The following is an 18,695-nucleotide window of genomic DNA, read 5'->3' as shown; positions in this document are numbered from 1 at the left end:
CAGCCAGGCCTTTCTAGTTGGTTCCAAAGGTTGCCCATCACGGAGGTATGTGTGCTCTTGCTCCTGGTCCATTAGCTCTAGAGCAGCTACAGCACTGGAAGGGATGGTGCAAGGTCACCCCTGCAGCTCCATCCTTCACCATCCTTTGCCGCACCTTCACCCATCTCAGCAAGGGAGAGGGAACCAGCAGCTGGCCCCGGGGCTGGGAAGGGCAGAGAGGCTCCACTCCCCACTCAGGGGTTGGAAAATTGAGAGGTGTGTTGCTGCCGGCTGCCATCTCTACCCTGCCCTGCATCAAAAGGCCGAGATGAAAGCCTCTGGCCACAGCCCTCACTACAACAATGCGGACCCCCTCGTGAAATTACTGCTCCCCTGAAGGAGGTTGTTTCTGCCCCAGTGGTGGAGGAGAGCGCTGTGTTTACACGGCATGGCTAACCAGCTGCCTCACTGTAATTATCGCCGTGAGGAGGGGATGAGTTGCTGCGGCTCGGTGCTTGGGTGGTGGTTTGTTTGTTTGCAGCCTGACGCGGGCAGCTGGTGAGGGAGCCCACTGAGCCAGCAGCTGGAGTTGGGCTCGCTCACACAGCGTGCTGCTTGGCTGAGGGATGTTGCGGTCCATGGTCAGTGACAACAAGCCAGCCTGGGGCTTCACAGTGGCTGTGGCTGCAAAGAGGGGTGCCGCAAGGAAATGGCATCACCACAGAGGGACGGGCAGGAGCTGAGTCACAAAATCCTGAGGAGTTCCTGCTGCTGACCAGTGGCACCCCATCATGGGTACCCAGCGTGGGCAAGGGTATGTCAGGAGGATGCAGCTGGAGTCAGGCACTAGGAGGAAAGCAATGCTGGGACAGAGTAACTGGAAGGGCTGGGTCTGATCTCCTCAAAAGCTGTCATCTCCATTGACTCAAACTCCACCAGTACTGCAAGCTCCCTGGTTGCTGGCTGAATGCACTCCATCATTCTCATTGCTGGTAGCATGACTTTAGGATGCCCCAAGGGATATATTCCTGGACTGAAGCTGCAAGTGAGCAGAGAGTCTGGGGCCTCTTGGGACAATATGCTCATGGTGTGGTGCAAATGGTGTGAATGGACAGTGGCAGAGGGCTGCAGACTGTCACATCCAGCAGGATCGTGCAGCAACAGTGAGCAGGAATGCAGGTGGCATGGGTGTGCATCACGTGGATGTGTCCCCATGCTTGTGACTAGCATGCTGTCCGCTGTGTAAGCAGTAAGCAGAGGCAAGTTACCCAGCACTGCTATTTGCATGGGGCCAATGGTTGTGTGAGAATCCATAGCAGGTGCAGAGCATGTGGGGATGGTGTATGTCGGCCAGGCAGGACCTCGGTGCCCCACAACATATTCCTTTTTTTGCTGGAGGATGGCGATTCTGGAGAAAGCTGGTGCACTTCCAGAGGTACCCAAATAGATGAGAGTTGTTGGTATCTCCATGGAGAGGTGATGCCCATGGAGCTGAGATGACACAGCTCTGTGAGGGGCTTTGGAAGAGAGTAATTCTCTCAAGGGACTCAGGGGAGTTGAGCTACCAGGCACCATCTGCTTTTGTCTTGAAGAAGGAAAGAGTGCAGAGGTAGGAGGGCCGAGGTGGGTTCTGGTGCTGCCCATGCTCAAGGTCCCCTTTAGATGAACCCACTCAAGTCACACAGGCACACAAAGAGGGTTGGCACAGCAAACCTTGGACAAAGGGAGCGGACTGCCATGGGAATGAACTCTGTTGCCCTGCATGCCCCAAACTGGAGAGCTCGCAGTCTCTAAGGAGACTCGTACATCCTCACTGCCTGCAGCATTCAACAGGAGGCTGTCCATTGGCACTATCCCTTCATACAAATAAGCACCCCATTCCAGTGGCCTGAACTGGGCACAAACAATGGAGATATCCCAGGTCATGAATTTACTGGGAGGGCTGCTTCCACAAAATAAATGACCCAGTGGGATGGGAGCTAGCTAGCCCCAAAGCTAGCTTTGTCTGCTAAGTTCTGCTGCAACTTGGTACCTAGTGCCAAGCCTGGTGGCCTGGAGGTGCAATCCAGCACACGATGAAGAGAGAGGGACAGAGCACATGTGGATCCCGCACCCACACCTATGCCCTGGGATGCATCTGTGGGGCCTCCATGAGACCATGAGTGATGCTTGATCCAGGCACATCCCACCTGCTTGCCACGTGTGTAACCACCTTGGAGCACTGCCCGTCAGGATGCTCCCTAGGGCAGAAGACAACACGCCTGCGGCTGGCCCCAAACCCAGTGGGATGCACACTGGGGTGTCCCCAGACCTCGCATGCGCTGAACTTTGCAGGCGATGGTTAAGTCATGTGTTTTGTGTTGGTTTCTCCCCCTCCTGGAAAGTCCCTCTGTGCGGAGCAGTGGGGCTGAGCCGACCGCACACAGCTGCAGGCCACCACATGAGAGGAGGCAGCTCCCCGGGGATTACAGAGCCCAGGGAGCCCCAGGGAGGAGGCAGGAGCACTCGTGCCGTCGCCCTTTCATCTCTCCCCTGCCTCACTCCCCCTTTCATGTCTGCCTCTCTGGCCATGCTCTCTTTTCCTCCACCCCCTTTGCTCTCTTTGCACTTGGCTTCTTTTCCCTGCTTTCCCCCCACCCCTTCCCTGTGCACCTGGCTGTGCTGGCTACCTCTGCACCTCTTCTGCATCCTCCCCCCAGGACCCTGCACTTTCATCCCCTGGCTGCAGCCACCTGCTCCCACCTCCCCAGCACTGGTTGCCTACTCCTGTGCCAGTTCTGCCCCATGTGGTCTCCCTCTCTATCCCCATGGTGGGAAGGATGGCAGTGGCACAAGTGAAGTCCCCTGGTGTTCCCCATCCACTTCAGAAGAGCTTTTCTCCTTGCTCCCATCAGTCCTTGCAGGGCTACCCCCTTTCCATGTGTGCCCCACATTGTCACATTCCTTTGCCCCCTCCATCTGCCACATGGAAGAAGGGCACTGGGGATTCTGAGGGACCCTGACATCCCTCATTGCCCCTGGCACCTGCCTTCCTCTTCTTCAGCTCTGGATGGGGGACCAAGAAAAGTCAGTGTTGCCCAACCAAGGCAAATCTCTGGTCAACAGACAAGAAAAAGAAGAAGGTGTCCTGTTCTTGAGGCTCACAGGTCTCTGCTAGAGACCATTGTGTTCTTCTGGTGTTGGATGACGGGATGTGCAAGACTGAAGGCATTTTGGTCCAGATCTCCACATAATCGTGGCACTGGGAGCACATAACAAGGTGGTGCAATGCATCGAACATTGCCTCTGAGTCCACTGACTGCCTGTGTTGTGTCACAGTCCTACGTCACAGGCCACTCTCACAATCATATGCCATGAGGTCTGAGTGTGGCTGAAATCTTCCCGGGCAGTAGGGGCAGTAGAGTCCAGCTGCCTGCTTCTCTGGTCACTCAACCAGAGTCTTTGTGCTGGGCATGCCACCTGCCCTCACCTTGTAGGCAGTGTCACCAGGACACCATGCAAGGAGGTGACTGGACCTGGACCAGACACAGGGCTCCTGAGTTCCTCTCCTGAGCCAGCAGCTGCCTTGCTGTAGGTACTTTGCCTTGCCAAACAGGTCAGCTAGGGCCAATTTTTTTTTTTTTTTTTTATTTTTTTTTATTTTTTTGAGGGGGGGTTGCACGGGTGCTGGTGCCAAGCACAACATGTTGGGGCTGAACTCCAGGAAAGCCTCGGAGCACTTCTCTGCAGCTCAAGTTGCAGCAGGGTGCCAGCCAGGCTCTCAGGAGTGTTCTCAGACCGTGGCCACCTGCCTCCCACCCAGAGAGCTTGCTGGGGGCAAGCTGTCCAGAGCAAGGCAACAAAGAGGCTGTTCCACTCAGAACAGCAGTCCAGCAGCCAGGATTTATTCTTTGGTTGCTTCCATAGATCTGGTGAGGGCTGGCAGCTCACCATACTCCGCCTGCCAGCGGCAGGTGTTGGTGTCCACGCTTGTGCCACCTCAGTGAGGGGATGGGATGGTGCAGGGGCTCCAGGGAGCCATTCCATCATGGCTCTGCTCCATGTAGGCTCTGCTGGGAGCAGGAATGGAATTTGGATGGGGCTGGGTGTTCCCGTGTAGTGATTCCCCTAGGCAGGATCTGGCTGTGATGACTGTTCTGTGCAGGGAATAAATACCAGAGCAGTTACTCACGACTCACTGGGGCATGATGTAGCAACTCCTCACTGGTTCCCCCCACCCTCCAGCCAAAGTTCCTCCTGTGATCTCCTGGGGAAAGTCCCAGCCCCCCCATTCCCTCCTGCCACCCCCAGAGACCTTCCCCACCCTTGTTGGAGCTTTCCAGAATCAGGAGACATGCTGGGGTTTGGGGATAGAGGAAAGCATCAGCTCAACCTGCCGTGCTGCCCCCATGACTCTTCCGTGCTGTGTTTGGCAATGGGCACAAAGCCGACCTCTGAGATAGCATCAGCATGGGGTACCCACAACTGGGCAGCCACACATCCAGCACCAGTCCTGGCAGAAGTGCAGAGTGATCAGCTCAGGTCTCTTGATTGCCTTTTTGGTGGTCACGCTAAGGTCAGGTTTCCCATTGCTCTCCGCAGTTGCATGGACAAGTGAGATTTACTTCAGTTGGTTTAAAGGAGCTGGAAGGCTTTCCTGCTCCTGGAAGCGGGGAGTTCAGACTTTGAGAAAGCCACCGGCATGACTCCACCAAAGCCACCCAGCTGATGGTCCCTCTGCAGCAGTGACCCCTGCGGATGTGGGAATCTCCATAATACAGACAGCACTGGTGTAAGTTCCACCTGTTCATATGGTTGTCTGGGAACAGTCCCTCCATGCAAGTGTGAGGAAATTAGACCCTTTGGGGGGACTGGGACCAATCCTATCTGCCAGCCAAGAGTGAAGCAAATGGGACAGAGGGACATGGAAAGAGCCCCCAGTGACAAGTCAACCACATTGAGTTCCCCAAGTCAAGGGAGCATTGCATTTCTGTCCTGGAGAAGGAGGAAGGCTGCACTCAAACTGAAAGAGGTGGGGTTTGAGATTCACAGTCCCCAAGAAGCCCAGCCCTGCCTGGAAAATGGCTTTGGGAGCTCAATAGTTATCATGGGAGAGGAGGTGTCCTGCAGGCTTCTTGTGTGGTTGGAAGGATGGGTGCTTGGCAGCTGGTTTACCAATTAGTGAAACATAGGGACACTCTTTGCAACCACAGGCTCTCTGGCATCTTGCCTGTGGGTCCCAGATGCACAGCAAGGGAAGGTGCAAAGCAGACAAGTGTTGGTATTGCACTGAGAGCCAGATAGCCTCACAAGCAAAGGAGCTTCTGTGATAAGTCAGCCCATGCCTTGGAGCTACCTGCACCCTGAGCTGGGATACGAGTTATGTCCTTGGGAGAGTGGTCCACAACTGCAATCCCTCTCTGCATCTTTAAACACATCTAGTCCCATGACACGCTTCATGCCCAGCCAGCAGCAGGGCTCAGGGTGCCCACAGCAGCGTTATGAAACAAGGACACAGGGCTCCTCCCTGCTGCACCCGGGGCACATGCTTCCTCCCAGCCTGGTATTTTCCCCCTTGATTTCTTTTCTATTTCTTTCCCCTTCATTTATTATTTTGCATAGCCTCAAGGGGCGTGAAGCTGTGGGAGGAGCAGGGAAGCTATCAGCCGGGAGATACCAGTGGTGTGATTCAGCAGGTTGGATGGGTGCCCTCCCTGCCACTGCAGTGGGGTGCCAGCAGGACGGATGGCTGCAAGTCTGCAGTGCCTCACTCCTGTCCCTGTCCTTGCCCCAGGCAGCTCCCAGCAGCACGGGGGCAGTAGCAGGGCTATGGGGACAACAGCAGGGATTTCCATGGCTAGATGGAGTCCAGTGTGTGCCCAGACAGCTCCCAGGGCTGTGATGGCAGCAGAGAACTGGGGGGGGGGGGGCAGTCCTGCGGGCCCCATCCATCCTGTCAGCACACTCAGGAGCAAAGCCCTGGACAGGAGGAAGAGCATTCAGCACTGTCTCCAATCCACTTTTATTCACAATCAGGAAATAACTTACCATACAATAACAGGCACGCACAGCACAGTCCCGGGCACCCTCCCCTCTGGAACGCCACTGCACTACAAGAGGCAAGACCCAGTTGGGGGGCTGTGCCCCTTCCATCCCATGGGATGCTCCATCCCATGGAATGCTTCCATCTCCATCCCAGGGATGCTCTGTCTCCATCCCACTTGTTGCGCAGCCCTGCACACAGCCAGAGGAGCCTGTGTGCGATACCGGTGCATCCCCCTGCCCTCCCACCCCGTGCCCTGCCATCCCCATCCCACCCCACCCTATCCCAGTGCCCACCCTGTGCCCCCCGAGCGGTGCTGGTGTCTGCAGTCTGTACAGCGTGGCTGTGCGCTCCTGGTGCTGCGGGGCTGGGTGGGCACAAGCAGCCCCCACCCTGGGTGACAATGACAAAGTGCTGGTTTCGGAGGGCCCTCGTGCTGAGCATCTCCGGAGAGGAGGGAAGCGGCAGATCCATCACTCCCCAGTGCCAGGGCGAGCTCGTGCCCGGCACCCTGGGGCGAGCAGGCAGCTACTTGCAGACGCTGACCCACTCGGTGATGCGGCACTCCTCGCACGCCACGAAGCAGCACCAGTGGAACTTGCAGTTGCAGCGCTCGCTGCGGGTTTGCCGCAGGATGTTGTGCCCACGGCCGCAGCACAGGCTCTCGCAGTTGTCCATGCCTGGGCTGGTCTTGTTGCACAGGCGCCCTTGGGTGCCCAACGAGTCCAGCGCTGGCTCTCGCTCACAGAAGTCGGGCGACTTCTCAAAGTAGACCAGCTCGCTGATGCCGGCGCGGCGGCGATGCCGTGCGTGGCCCGGCTCCAGCTGCCCTGCATTGCGGTTGTGGGGCCGGATGAGAGTGGCACCATAGAACCGGTCCTTGAGGAGGGACCCCACCAGGCGGAATTCGGGTGTCACCTGCCAGCAGGTCTTCAGCTGGCAGCTCCCTGAGGTGCCGTGGCACTTGCACTTCCTCCTCATGTTGTCCATCACCACCTGCGGAGCAGAGCGGAGGACAGAGAGATTACTGGGGAAGATGTGGCATTTGGGGGATGGAGAAAATGACACAGAGCTCCCTGGGGATGGAGGATGTGGGTGTACCATGTTATACCAAGAGCTGAATTTCAAGCAGAAGCTTACGGTCTGGCTTGTGATGTAGGGAGGCCACTGCTATATATGTGCTCCCACAGAAGTCAGTGCTCTAGAAAAATACACTTCACAGGAAGAGCGGTGATGCAGTGGCACAGGCTGCCCAGGGAGGTGGTGGAGTCACTGTCCCTGGAGGTGCTGAAGAACCGTGGAGATGTGGCACCGAGGGCATAGTTAATGGGCATGGTGGGGATGGGTTGATGGTTGGACTAAATGATCTTAGTGGTCTTTTCCAGCCTTGATGGTTCTGTGATTCTATACTGCTGTGCTGGCTGAGGAATGCGGCTAACCAAGGGACAAAGAGGACCACGGTGGCTATGCCAGGAGGAGAGGACAGTGCCAGCAGCCAGGGTGTGCCATCCCAGACAGGGATGCTGCTTTGGCCACCCTCAGCTCCATCCCTGGCTCAGGGACTGAACATCTACTGCTACCTCAGGAGCAGAGAGGAAGTTAGCAGGCCAGTCCCCGTGCCCCACACTGCACTCCTTGGCCCAGAAGTAACTACATAATAAGGGAAATTAGCTCCAAATTACAAAGCACTGAGAGATGGAAGGCAGCAGGTGCTTTGAAGCACTTTGCCGCCAGTTTTGTCGTGGTTGGGAAGCAATTTCCTGCACGGCCCCAGCCTCAGCATGCAGTCAAAGAGTTTCCCAATGAGGCTACCTGCCCCCAGCCCCAGCAAATCCCCCTCCTACAGGGGCACCCCAGGCCCTCTGGGTGCCCAAGCCAGGCTGGGGCTGGTACACAGCATCCCAAACGTGCTAATAGGATTGCATTCTTATGCTCCACGGGGGCTTGAGGGGACATGTGGCCCCAAATGAGGTCACATCCCATGATGTCCCAGCCATCCCTGGCCACCCTGCTTTGTGCTAGGTGCACTTTGTCTGTTCCTGCTCCATCCCTGGGGGAGATGCGTGCACAAGGAGTGCCTTGTTTTGGTGGGGGTGGGTATTTTTTGCCACTTGTTTTTGAGTAAATCTCCCCGTTGCTAAGCACTTATGGTAATGAAGGTAGGTCAGGGAAACACGCCTGGAGCTCTGGGCACATGGCGCAGAGGTCTGGGCTGGGCTAGAGGTTGGCTTTCATCCTGCGGAGAGCCCTGTCTCCTGCTGGGAACAGCCTCTGCCTCGCAGGCCGTGAGCTGTGCCGATTCACTTGCCATGCCCTGGGTGTGCCAGCAGGGAACACCAGCCACTTCTGCCATCCCGGGAACATGCTGTCATCACAGTCCCTTCCCTCTCTTTCCCGTGTTCCTTTCCCGTGGCTGAACCAGGAAAACCCATATGTAGAGCTGCGGTCCTCATGGGATGGAGCATGGATGACACAACACGGACCATCCAAGCTACCATGCCAGGCATCCCAAGCCCTGCATGGCAGCATCCTGGCTTGCAGACGGCTTATTCTCCCTCTGCATGGGGAGCAAAAGCCCACTGCACTCATGAGTCCCCCAGGTCTCTGCCACCACCTCTCCTCCGTGCACCCCTATCCTGGCCAGGTCCTTCTCCCCTCTCACAGACACCCGCGTTCAGCACATGCCCTGACTCGCTGGTGCTTTCTTTCACACATTCCCAGCTCCTCCCAGACACGCTCATAAGAGCTTTATCGTAGCCCTTTGTTGTGAGGGTAATGGGTAGTTCCAGGCTGCCTTTCATCCTCTTACTCTCTGATCTGGCGGGTTAGGAGGGCTTGCAGAGCCTCCTGCTTGCTGGGCTCTTCGGTTTGCATAGGAAGCTCCAGGGCAACCCTTTGCCCTCGGGCTCCCTGTGCAAACTCAAGGCCGTGATGACCGGTGCCCAGCTGACTTGGAGGATGCTTCACTGCTGGATCTGAAAAAGGATTAGGGGTGTTTCTGCCTGGTTGCGAACCAGGGACCTTCCGCGTGTCAGGCGAACAACGTGATAACCACTACACTACAGAAACCCACATCCCACTGCCACCAACAGTGGCCTTTCAGTGGCACTGTCACCTCCCCTGGCAGTGCAGGGTGTGAGCTGGGAGCCAGGCATGTGCTGGCCCTCTCTACATGCAAAGCACCCTTGTGATGCACACGCTGAGCATCCTCCAAGGCGAAGATGCAGTGGGTAAGGCTGGTACATGGTAAGGGACAGTGCCCTGCATGTGGTGGCCAAGCACTGCTCGAGGAACCAGAGCTCAGTGTTCCCACCCCAGGAGAGGAGAAGACCGCAGAGCTGCTGCACCCAGCACTGCCACTCCTTCCTGGGGAATTCCCAGCAGATTGCTCCTTATTTGTGCAGGAACATATTCCTAGGAGTGAGGGCATGGCATGGCCTTGTGGAGGAAGCCCTGATGCCACTCACCTGCCGCCCCACACGGTTGTTGTGCAGCCTCATGCGCGAGTGGATGTCCCTGTAGGTTTCCCGAGAGTCGAGGAAATCCTTGGAAAACTTCTCCCCATAGTCCACGTCTGGGCTGCACCCACCCCACTCCCAGGAGTCCTGGAGGCCGGGGGTCTCAGCCGGCATGTGCTCCATGTGCACACCGTGCACCATGCCTTTGCCGCGGTTCATGGCCTCCAGCTGGAGCCGGTGCAGCTTGCGGCGGAAAGCCTCCTCGTCGCCCCTTCGCTTCTGGTCGCAGCCACACGCCTGCAGCTTGCCGAGGGCACAGGCGTTGGAGACGGCGTGCACCACACCGGCGGCCGCGATGGCATAAGCAAAGGCACTCTCCCGGAAGCCTGGAAGGATGGAGAGAGGAGGGCTCAGGGTGGGCTCATGGAGCACCAGCAGAACCCCCTGGCTGCGCTCGGTGGCCCATTCCTGAGCCCCAGCACTGGGAAGCAAGGAGAGGGTGCACCCCAAAGGATGGCTGCCTCCCTCCCAGCTGTGGAAATCTCCTATAAACGTGATACAACGCTGGAAAAATCGTGCATCCCCACTTCTAGAATGTGCCGCAACCGCACCGCGCCCTGCCAGGGCAGGCAGCTGGTTGTCGTTACACGCTGCAGAGCGAGGACATCCGCACATGTCATTAGCTGCAGATGGGGCGGCCAGGGACAGGGACGCTGCCCAACGTGTGCTCTCAGTGCTGGAGATGCTCGCCAGCACGCATGCCTCCTCCGTGGTTCGCGGCCGCCTGCTGAGCAAACGCTATGATCTTATTAAAGGGAAATGAAATGCATCTCGGAAACCTGCATTTAAAGTCGTGCTGCTCTTTTGTGTGCTAATTTGACACCGCCGCATTTAAAAAATTAACGAGGCGCTGCTTAAAAGCAACCAGGAGCCTCTCCCAGCTTCTCTTCGGTGTCGGACAAGCTTGCTCTGAGCCAGTCCCTTCCAATGCACAAGTTGAACAACATTTTTCGTCAGGCAGGTAATGGTGCAGCTCCCAGGGAGGCAGTGCTGGTAACACTTCCACACCCAAACAGCCCCTGTGCCCCTCTCCATCCCTGAGCCCCTCTGCCGCCTCCCCACTCTGGGCCCCTCCCTGCCCCTGCTCATGCCCAGCTGCTACACCCAGCTTCACGCTCTCCTCTCCAGCCTTGCCTTTCCGTTAGCCCCATTCTCAAGTTTCCCCAACCTAACTCAATTTCCCATGCAGCATCTCCTTAAAATCCCTTCTGGAGACCAGACAGAAGACGTACCCCACCCATTTTGTCTACCGAGCCTGTCTTCTTGCTGGTGAAGAGGCTGAGTTGGTTTAGTGCCCTCCACAGCTGGGAAACCCGTGGGGTCAAGCACCAGCTCTTCTCCTTCCCCTGCTGCACTCCAGCCATGCAGAAGTGGATGGAAGAGGCTGAGGGGTCCCTGTCTCCAGGGCATCCATATCCCAGGCCCTGGGCAGACAATGCTCAGACAATGCCCAGGCTGCAGCTGAGCCAGTATATTTCTGCATCCAGGGTCAGCTCATGGTCCTCGCTCTAAGAGCCCAGATGTGGCAGCAAAGCAGTGAGCAAGGTGGCTGAAGGTGACAACCACAGTCTGGGCAAGGGAGGATTTTCCAAGAACCACAGCCAAGCGTGGTGTGCATCAGCCCTTCAGAAGGAGGCCCTCCAGCTGCCCAAGTCATCTAAGACCTTGATGGTGACAAAGCCACCAGACCCCTCCAGGAACTGCAGATGAGGCTGTAGCCACGGGAGAAGCAGGGAGAAGGGCTGTGGGAAGCACTGCATCCTGCTGGAAGAGAGAATGGAGGACAAGACCCTGACAGCACAACCAGGACCCAGCCTATTACGTACTTAAAGGACTACTGGGCACCCACTAAGAGATCTTTCTTTCCCTTATGCAAATGATGAGTCCAAAAGGGTCAGACCTGGGATGGGTCTCCATGTCAGATCCCTAAGTGGCTTCTTTAGCAGGGAAAATTCTCCATCATGGCTCTCTGTCTCTGGGCACCTCAGAAATGGGGGACATTTAGCAGGAGCCCAAGATGCACTCTGCCGGGTGCACAGCAGCTTCTCCATCTCTTAGAAGGATGTGGGACCAAGGAGGTGGTCCCAGCCCAGAAGCGGCCATGGGCTCCATGGGCTCCTGGGGCAATGAGAGCTGGACACTGTACATCATAACACTCTTCCTAGCTCTTCTCCCACCACCACCCGCAAGAGCCGGCTGGTCCCAACACGCCGCCTCTCCCCCAGTCCTGCTCCCTCCCTCCCTCCCCTCTCTCTAATTAAACTGCAGGTGAACCTGCCAGGCTCTGGCCCCACGCCAGGCGCTAAACGGCTCCCTGCAGATCGCGACTTGCCTCCCTGCACCTCCCAGGCGTGCCAGGGACAGCCTGGAGCCCTCGCTCCGAGCACGCAGCTCCCATCTGCCCATGGCACTGCCAGCCAGGAGCTCCATGGGCTGCAGGGAGAAGAGATGCTGCCCATCGCCAAGGGCATTGCTCGTGCCCATCTCCTTGGGGGAAGATCCAGGGACTGTGGGCACCCGCAGAGATGTGGCTTGAGTAACCATAGCACCTGCGTGTGCTTTAGGGCCAGGTGGGCAAAGTCCTCAACTTCCTTGAGGGCAGCAAAAACCCAGCCAAGAGCCCAGCTGCAGCTGTACCTGGCCAGGCACTGCGGTCTGCGGGCACTGGTGCTTGGCTGGGGCTCTGCATGGCCGGGTGCTGGGGTCCCAAGCTCTGGATGGCCATAATAGCACCTGCCTGCTGCATGCTGCCCTTACCAAGTGCAGATCACAGCTGGCTGTTACTCAGCACCTGGCTCTCCCAGACTGGCAGGGAGTCCCCCCCTCCTTTCCAGGTGAATCAGGCTTTGGCTGGGTCCCACAGCCCCCTTGGCACTCGAGTGTCTCTCCTGGGAGGACACAGGCTTGCAAACCTCACCAGCCTCCAAAGGCTGCAAAGGAAATCAGAGGGGCACTGCACTCCAGGACACTCAAGAGTACAATTCCCACTTCTTTCAGAGCTCTAAATAGATGGGACTGGGATGAGCAAAGGGCACAGGGACATACTGGATCTCTCAGTACCCCTCAAGTAACCTCTGCCCCACAGACAGGTAGTGTCAGTGTTGCACTGCGCCTTGAGTGCATTGGCATGTGCAGGACAAGGGTCACTCACAGCAAAGCTCATGGCATGCAACCATGCATGGTGCAGCCCAGCCAACAGCCCCTGGGTACCAGGGACAGCCCACAGCTCATGGCACATCTCTGTACATCTGCCCCTGCTGGCCATCAGCATCCTTTTCCCCACTCTTCCGTACAGAGTAGGGTTCCCATCATGCCCAGTGTGAAGCCTAACTGTTTGTTGCCAGCTCCCTAGGGTTTGCATCAAGTCTATGGGACCAAGCCCCAGCTCTGTGGGACTGAACTGGGCTGGGTGCATGGTGCTGGGTGCTGGGGAGATGCGTGAGATGTGGGAGGACAGGGTGGAGTAGGGAGAAGCGGGGAGAGCAGGAGGAGAAGGCAGCTACAAATAATTTAAAGTGAGGTTCACGCACGGCTGAACTGATGGCAGAAGAAGTGGGAAAAGAAATGAAAGATTAAAGGGGTCTGTCACTTCGGGTTACAAACAACAATCCTTCGAGCGCGCTGCGTTCCCAGGCACGGCAGGGCTGGGGCAGAGACCTGCTCCCTGCAGACCAAATGCATTAATGCCTGCTGCATGGAGCCTGCACCCCTTGCTTTGCATCTCCTCCTGGCTGTGGGTGGGAGATGCACCCTGCATCCCTGCTCCAATGGCTGCTCCATTCCTGTGTGTCTATGACAGCCTCAAACCAGAGCCCAGAGCTCCAGCTCCAGTATTGAGGGATCTGAGTGGGCTGGAAGCAGATCAGGGCATCAGCCTTGAGATTTGCTCTATGCCAAAATGGTTCTGAGCAACCACATAGGATGGTGCTCAGAGCTCATCCTGCATCCCAAAGAGGTGCCCTCCTCTCTGCATCCTTATCTCATTCCTTCTCCTGGATCACAGCAAAGTGCTGGTAGCAGGAAACAGAAACATCTCCATGCCTTCACAGAAACAAATACGTTCCTCCAAGACCTGGAAATACTACGATGCTTATCAGGGCTGCTGGTCCCCACGCTCTCTGCCAGGCCCTAACCTGCTCACTGCTCACTGAGGCACTGGTGCTGCCACCAGCACTGCCTTGACCTCTCCCACCCACGGCCTGGACCAGCAAGCACCTTGCTGTGTGCTGAGCACCAGGTCCCATGCACAGGAAGAAGGCACACTCAAGTCCTACAGAAGGTTCCACCACCCTGAGCTGTGCCGTGCAGGCAGCAGAGCTCCCAGGGGAGCCTGTCCCCAGGTAATCCTGCCTACAGTCAGGGAGCCCTCAGCTCTGGGCAGCCAATGCCAAGGTAGGGCACCAAGATGATGGGCTCACAGACCTACATCCCATTGCTCCTGCTCACCATGATTCACCAAAACATTGTTCCTGCATAGGAACAGGAATGAGACAGTGAGACAGTCCATCCAACAAACCGAATCCCAGAGAGAGGCATCCACCTACATCAATGGTGGGGAGGGGGGAATGCTGGAAAGTTTTGGACAGCTCAGGACAAGGACAAGAAAGAAGACACATGGCAAAGAGCCCAGGTTTGCTGCTGTTTGCTCTGGCAGGCCTTCAGGCTTCTTCATATCCTTGCCTTCACCTGCAGGATGCCAAAGACCTGGCCTGGTCCCCTGGGCTACAGAGGAGATGTGGAGTGCCCATGGGGAGCCCGTGAGGCTCCTGAGAGAAGTTTCTGGGCAAAGGATGAGGAAGAAGAGAGAGGCCCCTCGGCCCTTACCTCTGCTGAAGATGATGCTCTCGTAGGGGATCTTGTTCTTGGTCTCGAGGCTGGAGCAGTTCCAGCGCTGGTCCCGGAACTGGTGCTGACACTCGTGGATGGCGATCTGGATGCCCTGGATGGCTGAGGCTGTCACGTCAGGGTGCCGCACACACACCTCCAGCTGCCGCCGCGTCAGTCCCGGCAGTGTCAGGCACACCGTGTTGGCGTTCAGCACCGGCTCCGATGGCAGCTTCAGGCCCAGGATCTCATTGGAACAGGAGCTTGGGGGGAAAAGGGAAATGAGTGAGGTTGGGGTGAGCAAGGTGCTGAGAGCTTGGGGAGGGGGAAGACCTTGTGGGGGCACATGGGAGGGGAGATGCTCCTCTCCCCACACAGAGCCTGCTGCCTGTGGGTGACAGCAAGTCAGTAGCTGCAGGTTTTCCCCCAGGCTTGTCTATCCACGAAGACTCCAGAGCACAAGATCTATCCCAGGTCTGTCTCTGTCCACGCTGCACCCAATGTATGGTACTGCTGGTCCTCACAAGGAAGGTGACCAGAGGGACCAGCCTTTTTCTTCCTGGCAATTTCAGAGCTGAGCACTCTGATGCATTACTCACAAGCTTCCAGCAGTCATTCCAAACCCACCCACAGTCACATCCCAGCCCCACTGACCACAGTAGCAGTCACTTCTAAGAGCAGAAAGCACTGGCAGGTGGATGGGGACAAGGTAGTGGGGTGCAGGTACTTTTCCAAGCAGAGATGCTGTCTTGTGAGACAAGGAAGTGGATGAAGTGTGGGAGACAGGAGGGTGGTACAGCCAGCACAGGCAGATGTGGAGAAGAAGATGGGTAGGACCCACAGTGTGCAAGCTAAGGATCTGCAGGATGCACAGCAGGCAGCAGGATGCCAAGGAGCATCCTGAACCTTGCATCAGGGTCCAGCACTGCTCCTCACTCAGGACAGCTCAGTCTCCAGGCAGGGATCCCTGTCCCTCAGAACAACCAGGAGTTGGGATCTTGGGAGGAGCAGGGTGCAGGAGCCCTTCGAAGCTTGGTTACAGAAGTGAGACTTGGAGGAGAATGCTGCAGGATGGACTGCAGTTCCCGCATAGAGCAGCCAGGCCCTGCGGAGGAGGGCTGCTCCCCCTCTAGTCCCTCAGGCCCTGCCAGGTGCAGAAGTGAAGCAGCTCCAGAGGCAGGGAGGCAAGGAGGAAGGGCTCAGCCCTGGCGTCCCTGCAGAATTACAGCTTGGTCAGGAGAACAGGAGCTGTCAGCATCAGGCTGCTGCCGTCTGCAGCTTCCCAAGTGTGTTTACACCCATCCCGCCACTACCATGGGGCGATCCGTGGGTCTGCCCCAGCACAAATCCACACTGATTCCAACAGGGAGAGATAAGGGCAGGTAGGAGCAGAGAGGAGTGCAAGGGAGCACATCTGTCCATAGCACACAAGAAGGACCCTCTGCCCAGCTCTTGCTCCCATTCACACTCCCTGGCTGACACCAGATTTGAGCGCGTCTGTGGCCAACACCATCCCCAGGACCAGCAGCTCCTTCCCCAAGCACAGCAAGGACCTGATCCCCTGCTTGTCCTGAGCCAGCCCCAGTGCCCACCACCTTCACCCAGCAGCACCCCGGGGAGGGGGCTGGATAACGTCACTTTCCCCATAGCACAGAGGGGAAACTGAGGCAGAGGCCGTTCTGCAGGGCTTCGAGAGAGGAGGGCAGGTCCTGCTTCCTCTCGCTCCTCCCAGTGCTCATGGGAGCCGGGGACCCGCACGGGGCTGTCACTGTCACTGTCACTGTGACTGTCACCGTCCCTAGGAGGACACAGCGCTCCCCCCTTGAAATCAGGATTTAAACTTGATTTCACGGTGACAAGCCCCCAGGTCACAGGCTGCAGCGGCTGCTGCTTTAATTAATACAAGTCCCAACGTTAACAAATTATATTTAAAGGGGCTGGAGGGAGGGGGAAGGGCGGGGGACTCCCCCCCACCAGCAGCAGCGTTAACCCCTGGCTGCCTGCAGCACACAAGTTTCAGAGCGGGCAGAGGGGAGCTCCCACTCACCCCGGGGAGATGGAGCCGAACGGGGGCGGTGAGTGCTGGGGGGGCCGCGTTCTGGAAGGCAGGCGGCCCCCAGCCGCCCCAGTTCGCCTTCGGGATCGGTAGCGCCGGGTGTAGCGGGGGGGGGGAACCGGCCTTATCTCCCGCCCCGGTGCGCGGTCCCCGGGTGCAGAGCCCAAAGGCAGTGATGCCGGCGGCACCTCTCCCTCGACGGCGGCAGCGGCCCCCTGCGCCGCTCCCGCATTCCCTGGCCTCCTGTGAGGCAGAGCGGGGAAACTGAGGCAGAGAGGGCAGCCGCTGGGGCGGCTCGGGCCGGGAGGATGACGAGAAACACCCGGAGCGCGGGGGAGCAGCGACCCTGACAGCGCCCGGATCGCGGGGAGCGGAGCGGCGGGGCGCGCGGGGCGGCGGGGGGACCGCACCGGGGGGAGGACAGCAGCAGGGGGAGGACCCGTGGAGCCCCCTCCGCGGCTCGACCCCGGAGCGGGGCTGTGCGCAGCGGCTTGCCGGGAGTCGAGGCGCTGGGGATGGGGGCAGTTCCTACCTGGGTACCCAGAGGCTGAGCAGCAGCGAGCAGAGTCCGTGGGCCAGGGCCGGGCGCATCTTCGCTGGGGCAGCGGCTGTGCGGGCTGCGGGCGGGCGGGCGCCTTTGGGGCAGGGGCGGCGGGGCTCGGCGCTGCTCTCTGCCCGCTTTGTTTGTTGTGGGTTGTTTGCTTGTTTGTGTTTTCCCCTCTCCTCCCTCTCACTGGCTCCCTGCGCGCCGGGGCTCGGCTCGCCGGGGCGGCTCTGCCATCCTCCCGGGATGCCCCCCCCGCCGCCTCCCGCCGCCCCAGCGCCCTCCGAGCCCGGCGAGGGCTGCGTGCCCCCCGCCCTGCCCACCGCCGCCCCGCCGCGCTCAGCCTCCCGCCTCAGCCCCCCATAGCGGCGCGGCCCGGGGGGCCGGGGGGGCCCTCGGCCGCAGCTCCCCAGGGCGCCCCGAGGCTCCGGGGCCGCGGCGGGCGTGGGCAGGGCGCCCGGGGGGGGTGGCCGGGCAAGCGGCGCGGGGGCTCCCTCGGGGCCCGAAGGCACATGGGGAGCCGCGGGCCCCCCCGCCGCCCCCCGCCGGTATCGCCGGGCCGAGCGGGCAGGGTCGCGGCCGGAGCGCCCCGGTAGCGCTGGGCGCGGAGCGGCGGCGGCGGCGGCTCTGCCTGGGATCGCGCTGCGCCGAGCATTACTCAGCGCCCGGAGCCCGAGTCCCGACACGTCCAGACAGGAGCCCGCGGGGGAAGGACGGGGCAGAGAGGGTGGCAGCGGGGCGGGGAGGCGGCGTGTCGCACGCAGCCTGGCGGGGAGGGAGCGGGCGGCGCGGGGGGAGCGGGCACGGAGCGGGGAAGAGTGTGCGGGGAGCCGAGTTGAGGCGTGCGGGATGGGGAAGGGTGCGTGGGGAGCGGGGCGTGAGGGGTGCGGGGGTCATGTGCGCAGACGTTGGTGAACGGGGTGCAAGGTGAGTGTGCACGGTGCGAGGGGATCGGGGAGTGTGCGCGGGGCAGGAGGCAGTGGGCATGGATGAGTGCGCGAGGAGCTGGGTAAGTGTGCAAAGGGTGTGCATAGAGAGTGGAGGACTATGCGTGGCTTGGGGTGAGCATATGCGGAGTGTGGGGTGAGTGTGCACGGTGTGAGTGTGCACAAGGTGCAGGTGAGTGCACGGGGTGTGAGGTGGGTGTGCATGGGGTGTGGGTGGGTGTGCATGGGGCACGGGCAGAGAATTCATGAGTACAGGAGAGTGTGTAACACAGAGTGAGCATGCATAGGGTGTGGGGGGAGTGTATGCTGCATGAATGAGTGCGGGACAAGGGGAAGTGTGTACGCTGCATGGATTGTGCGTGGTGCAGTGAGTGTGTATGGTATGTGTGCAAGGAGAGTGGAGAAAGTGGGAGCAATGGGGGTGAATGTGTGTGGAGTGTACGGCAGCTGTGCACAGCTGGTGGGGTGAGCAAGTACTGGTAGGATGAGCGTGTACTTGGTGTGAATGTGCATGTGTGGAGCATGCTATTTGTGCAGGGTTGGTGAGTGTGGTGTGAGTTGGGTGAAGTGTTGCATGGGGGAGTGTGCACGGCAGAGAGTAAACACACGGGGCACGGAGTGAGCGCACACAGAGCCACATGAAGTGGGCTGTCAGTGGGCACCATGTGCTTCAGTGCACCCCATCCTGGCAGTGGGGACAGTGCGGTCCCCTGAGCTCGGGTCCTGCCCTGGAACCCCTTGGGATCCAGCAGGTGCAGGTGGCCAGGAGGGGCAGGCAGTGTCCCCGCAGCTCCCGCTGTCCCCA

The 18,695-nt window shown here is 59.0% G+C and overlaps 1 protein-coding gene and 1 non-coding gene across 2 annotated transcripts; both read right to left on the bottom strand.

Annotated features, from left to right (window-relative positions):
* Positions 1-6,292: 6,292 nt before the first annotated feature.
* Positions 6,293-17,266, bottom strand: WNT10A (Wnt family member 10A). The gene is made up of 4 exons (XM_072341984.1): positions 16,932-17,266; positions 14,344-14,606; positions 9,469-9,845; positions 6,293-6,997 (listed from the first exon to the last, which is right to left on the bottom strand). Exons 1-4 carry the CDS (start codon positions 16,988-16,990, stop codon positions 6,530-6,532), a joined length of 1,167 nt encoding a protein of 388 aa, XP_072198085.1. The 5' UTR covers positions 16,991-17,266; the 3' UTR covers positions 6,293-6,529.
* TRNAV-GAC (transfer RNA valine (anticodon GAC)) lies at positions 8,995-9,070 on the bottom strand. The gene has a single exon. It is a non-coding gene; the product is annotated as a tRNA-Val (tRNA).
* Positions 17,267-18,695: the final 1,429 nt, after the last annotated feature.

The sequence above is a fragment of the Excalfactoria chinensis genome, chromosome 7 (genome assembly GCF_039878825.1).
Source record: "Excalfactoria chinensis isolate bCotChi1 chromosome 7, bCotChi1.hap2, whole genome shotgun sequence".
NCBI classification, from domain to species: Eukaryota; Metazoa; Chordata; class Aves; order Galliformes; family Phasianidae; genus Excalfactoria; species Excalfactoria chinensis.
The sequence above is the reverse complement of the archived record's forward strand: the minus strand, read 5'-3'. Positions and strand labels throughout refer to the sequence as shown.

Excerpts from the sequence above, each read along its gene's own strand:
- WNT10A (XM_072341984.1), bottom strand. The coding sequence starts at position 16,990 with ATGCGCCCGGCCCTGGCCCACGGACTCTGCTCGCTGCTGCTCAGCCTC. Across the intron at positions 9,846-14,343 it reads GAGCATCATCTTCAGCAGAG|GCTTCCGGGAGAGTGCCTTT; the intron begins GTAAGGGCCGAG and ends CCATCCTTCCAG. Across the intron at positions 6,998-9,468 it reads ACAACCGTGTGGGGCGGCAG|GTGGTGATGGACAACATGAG; the intron begins GTGAGTGGCATC and ends TCTGCTCCGCAG.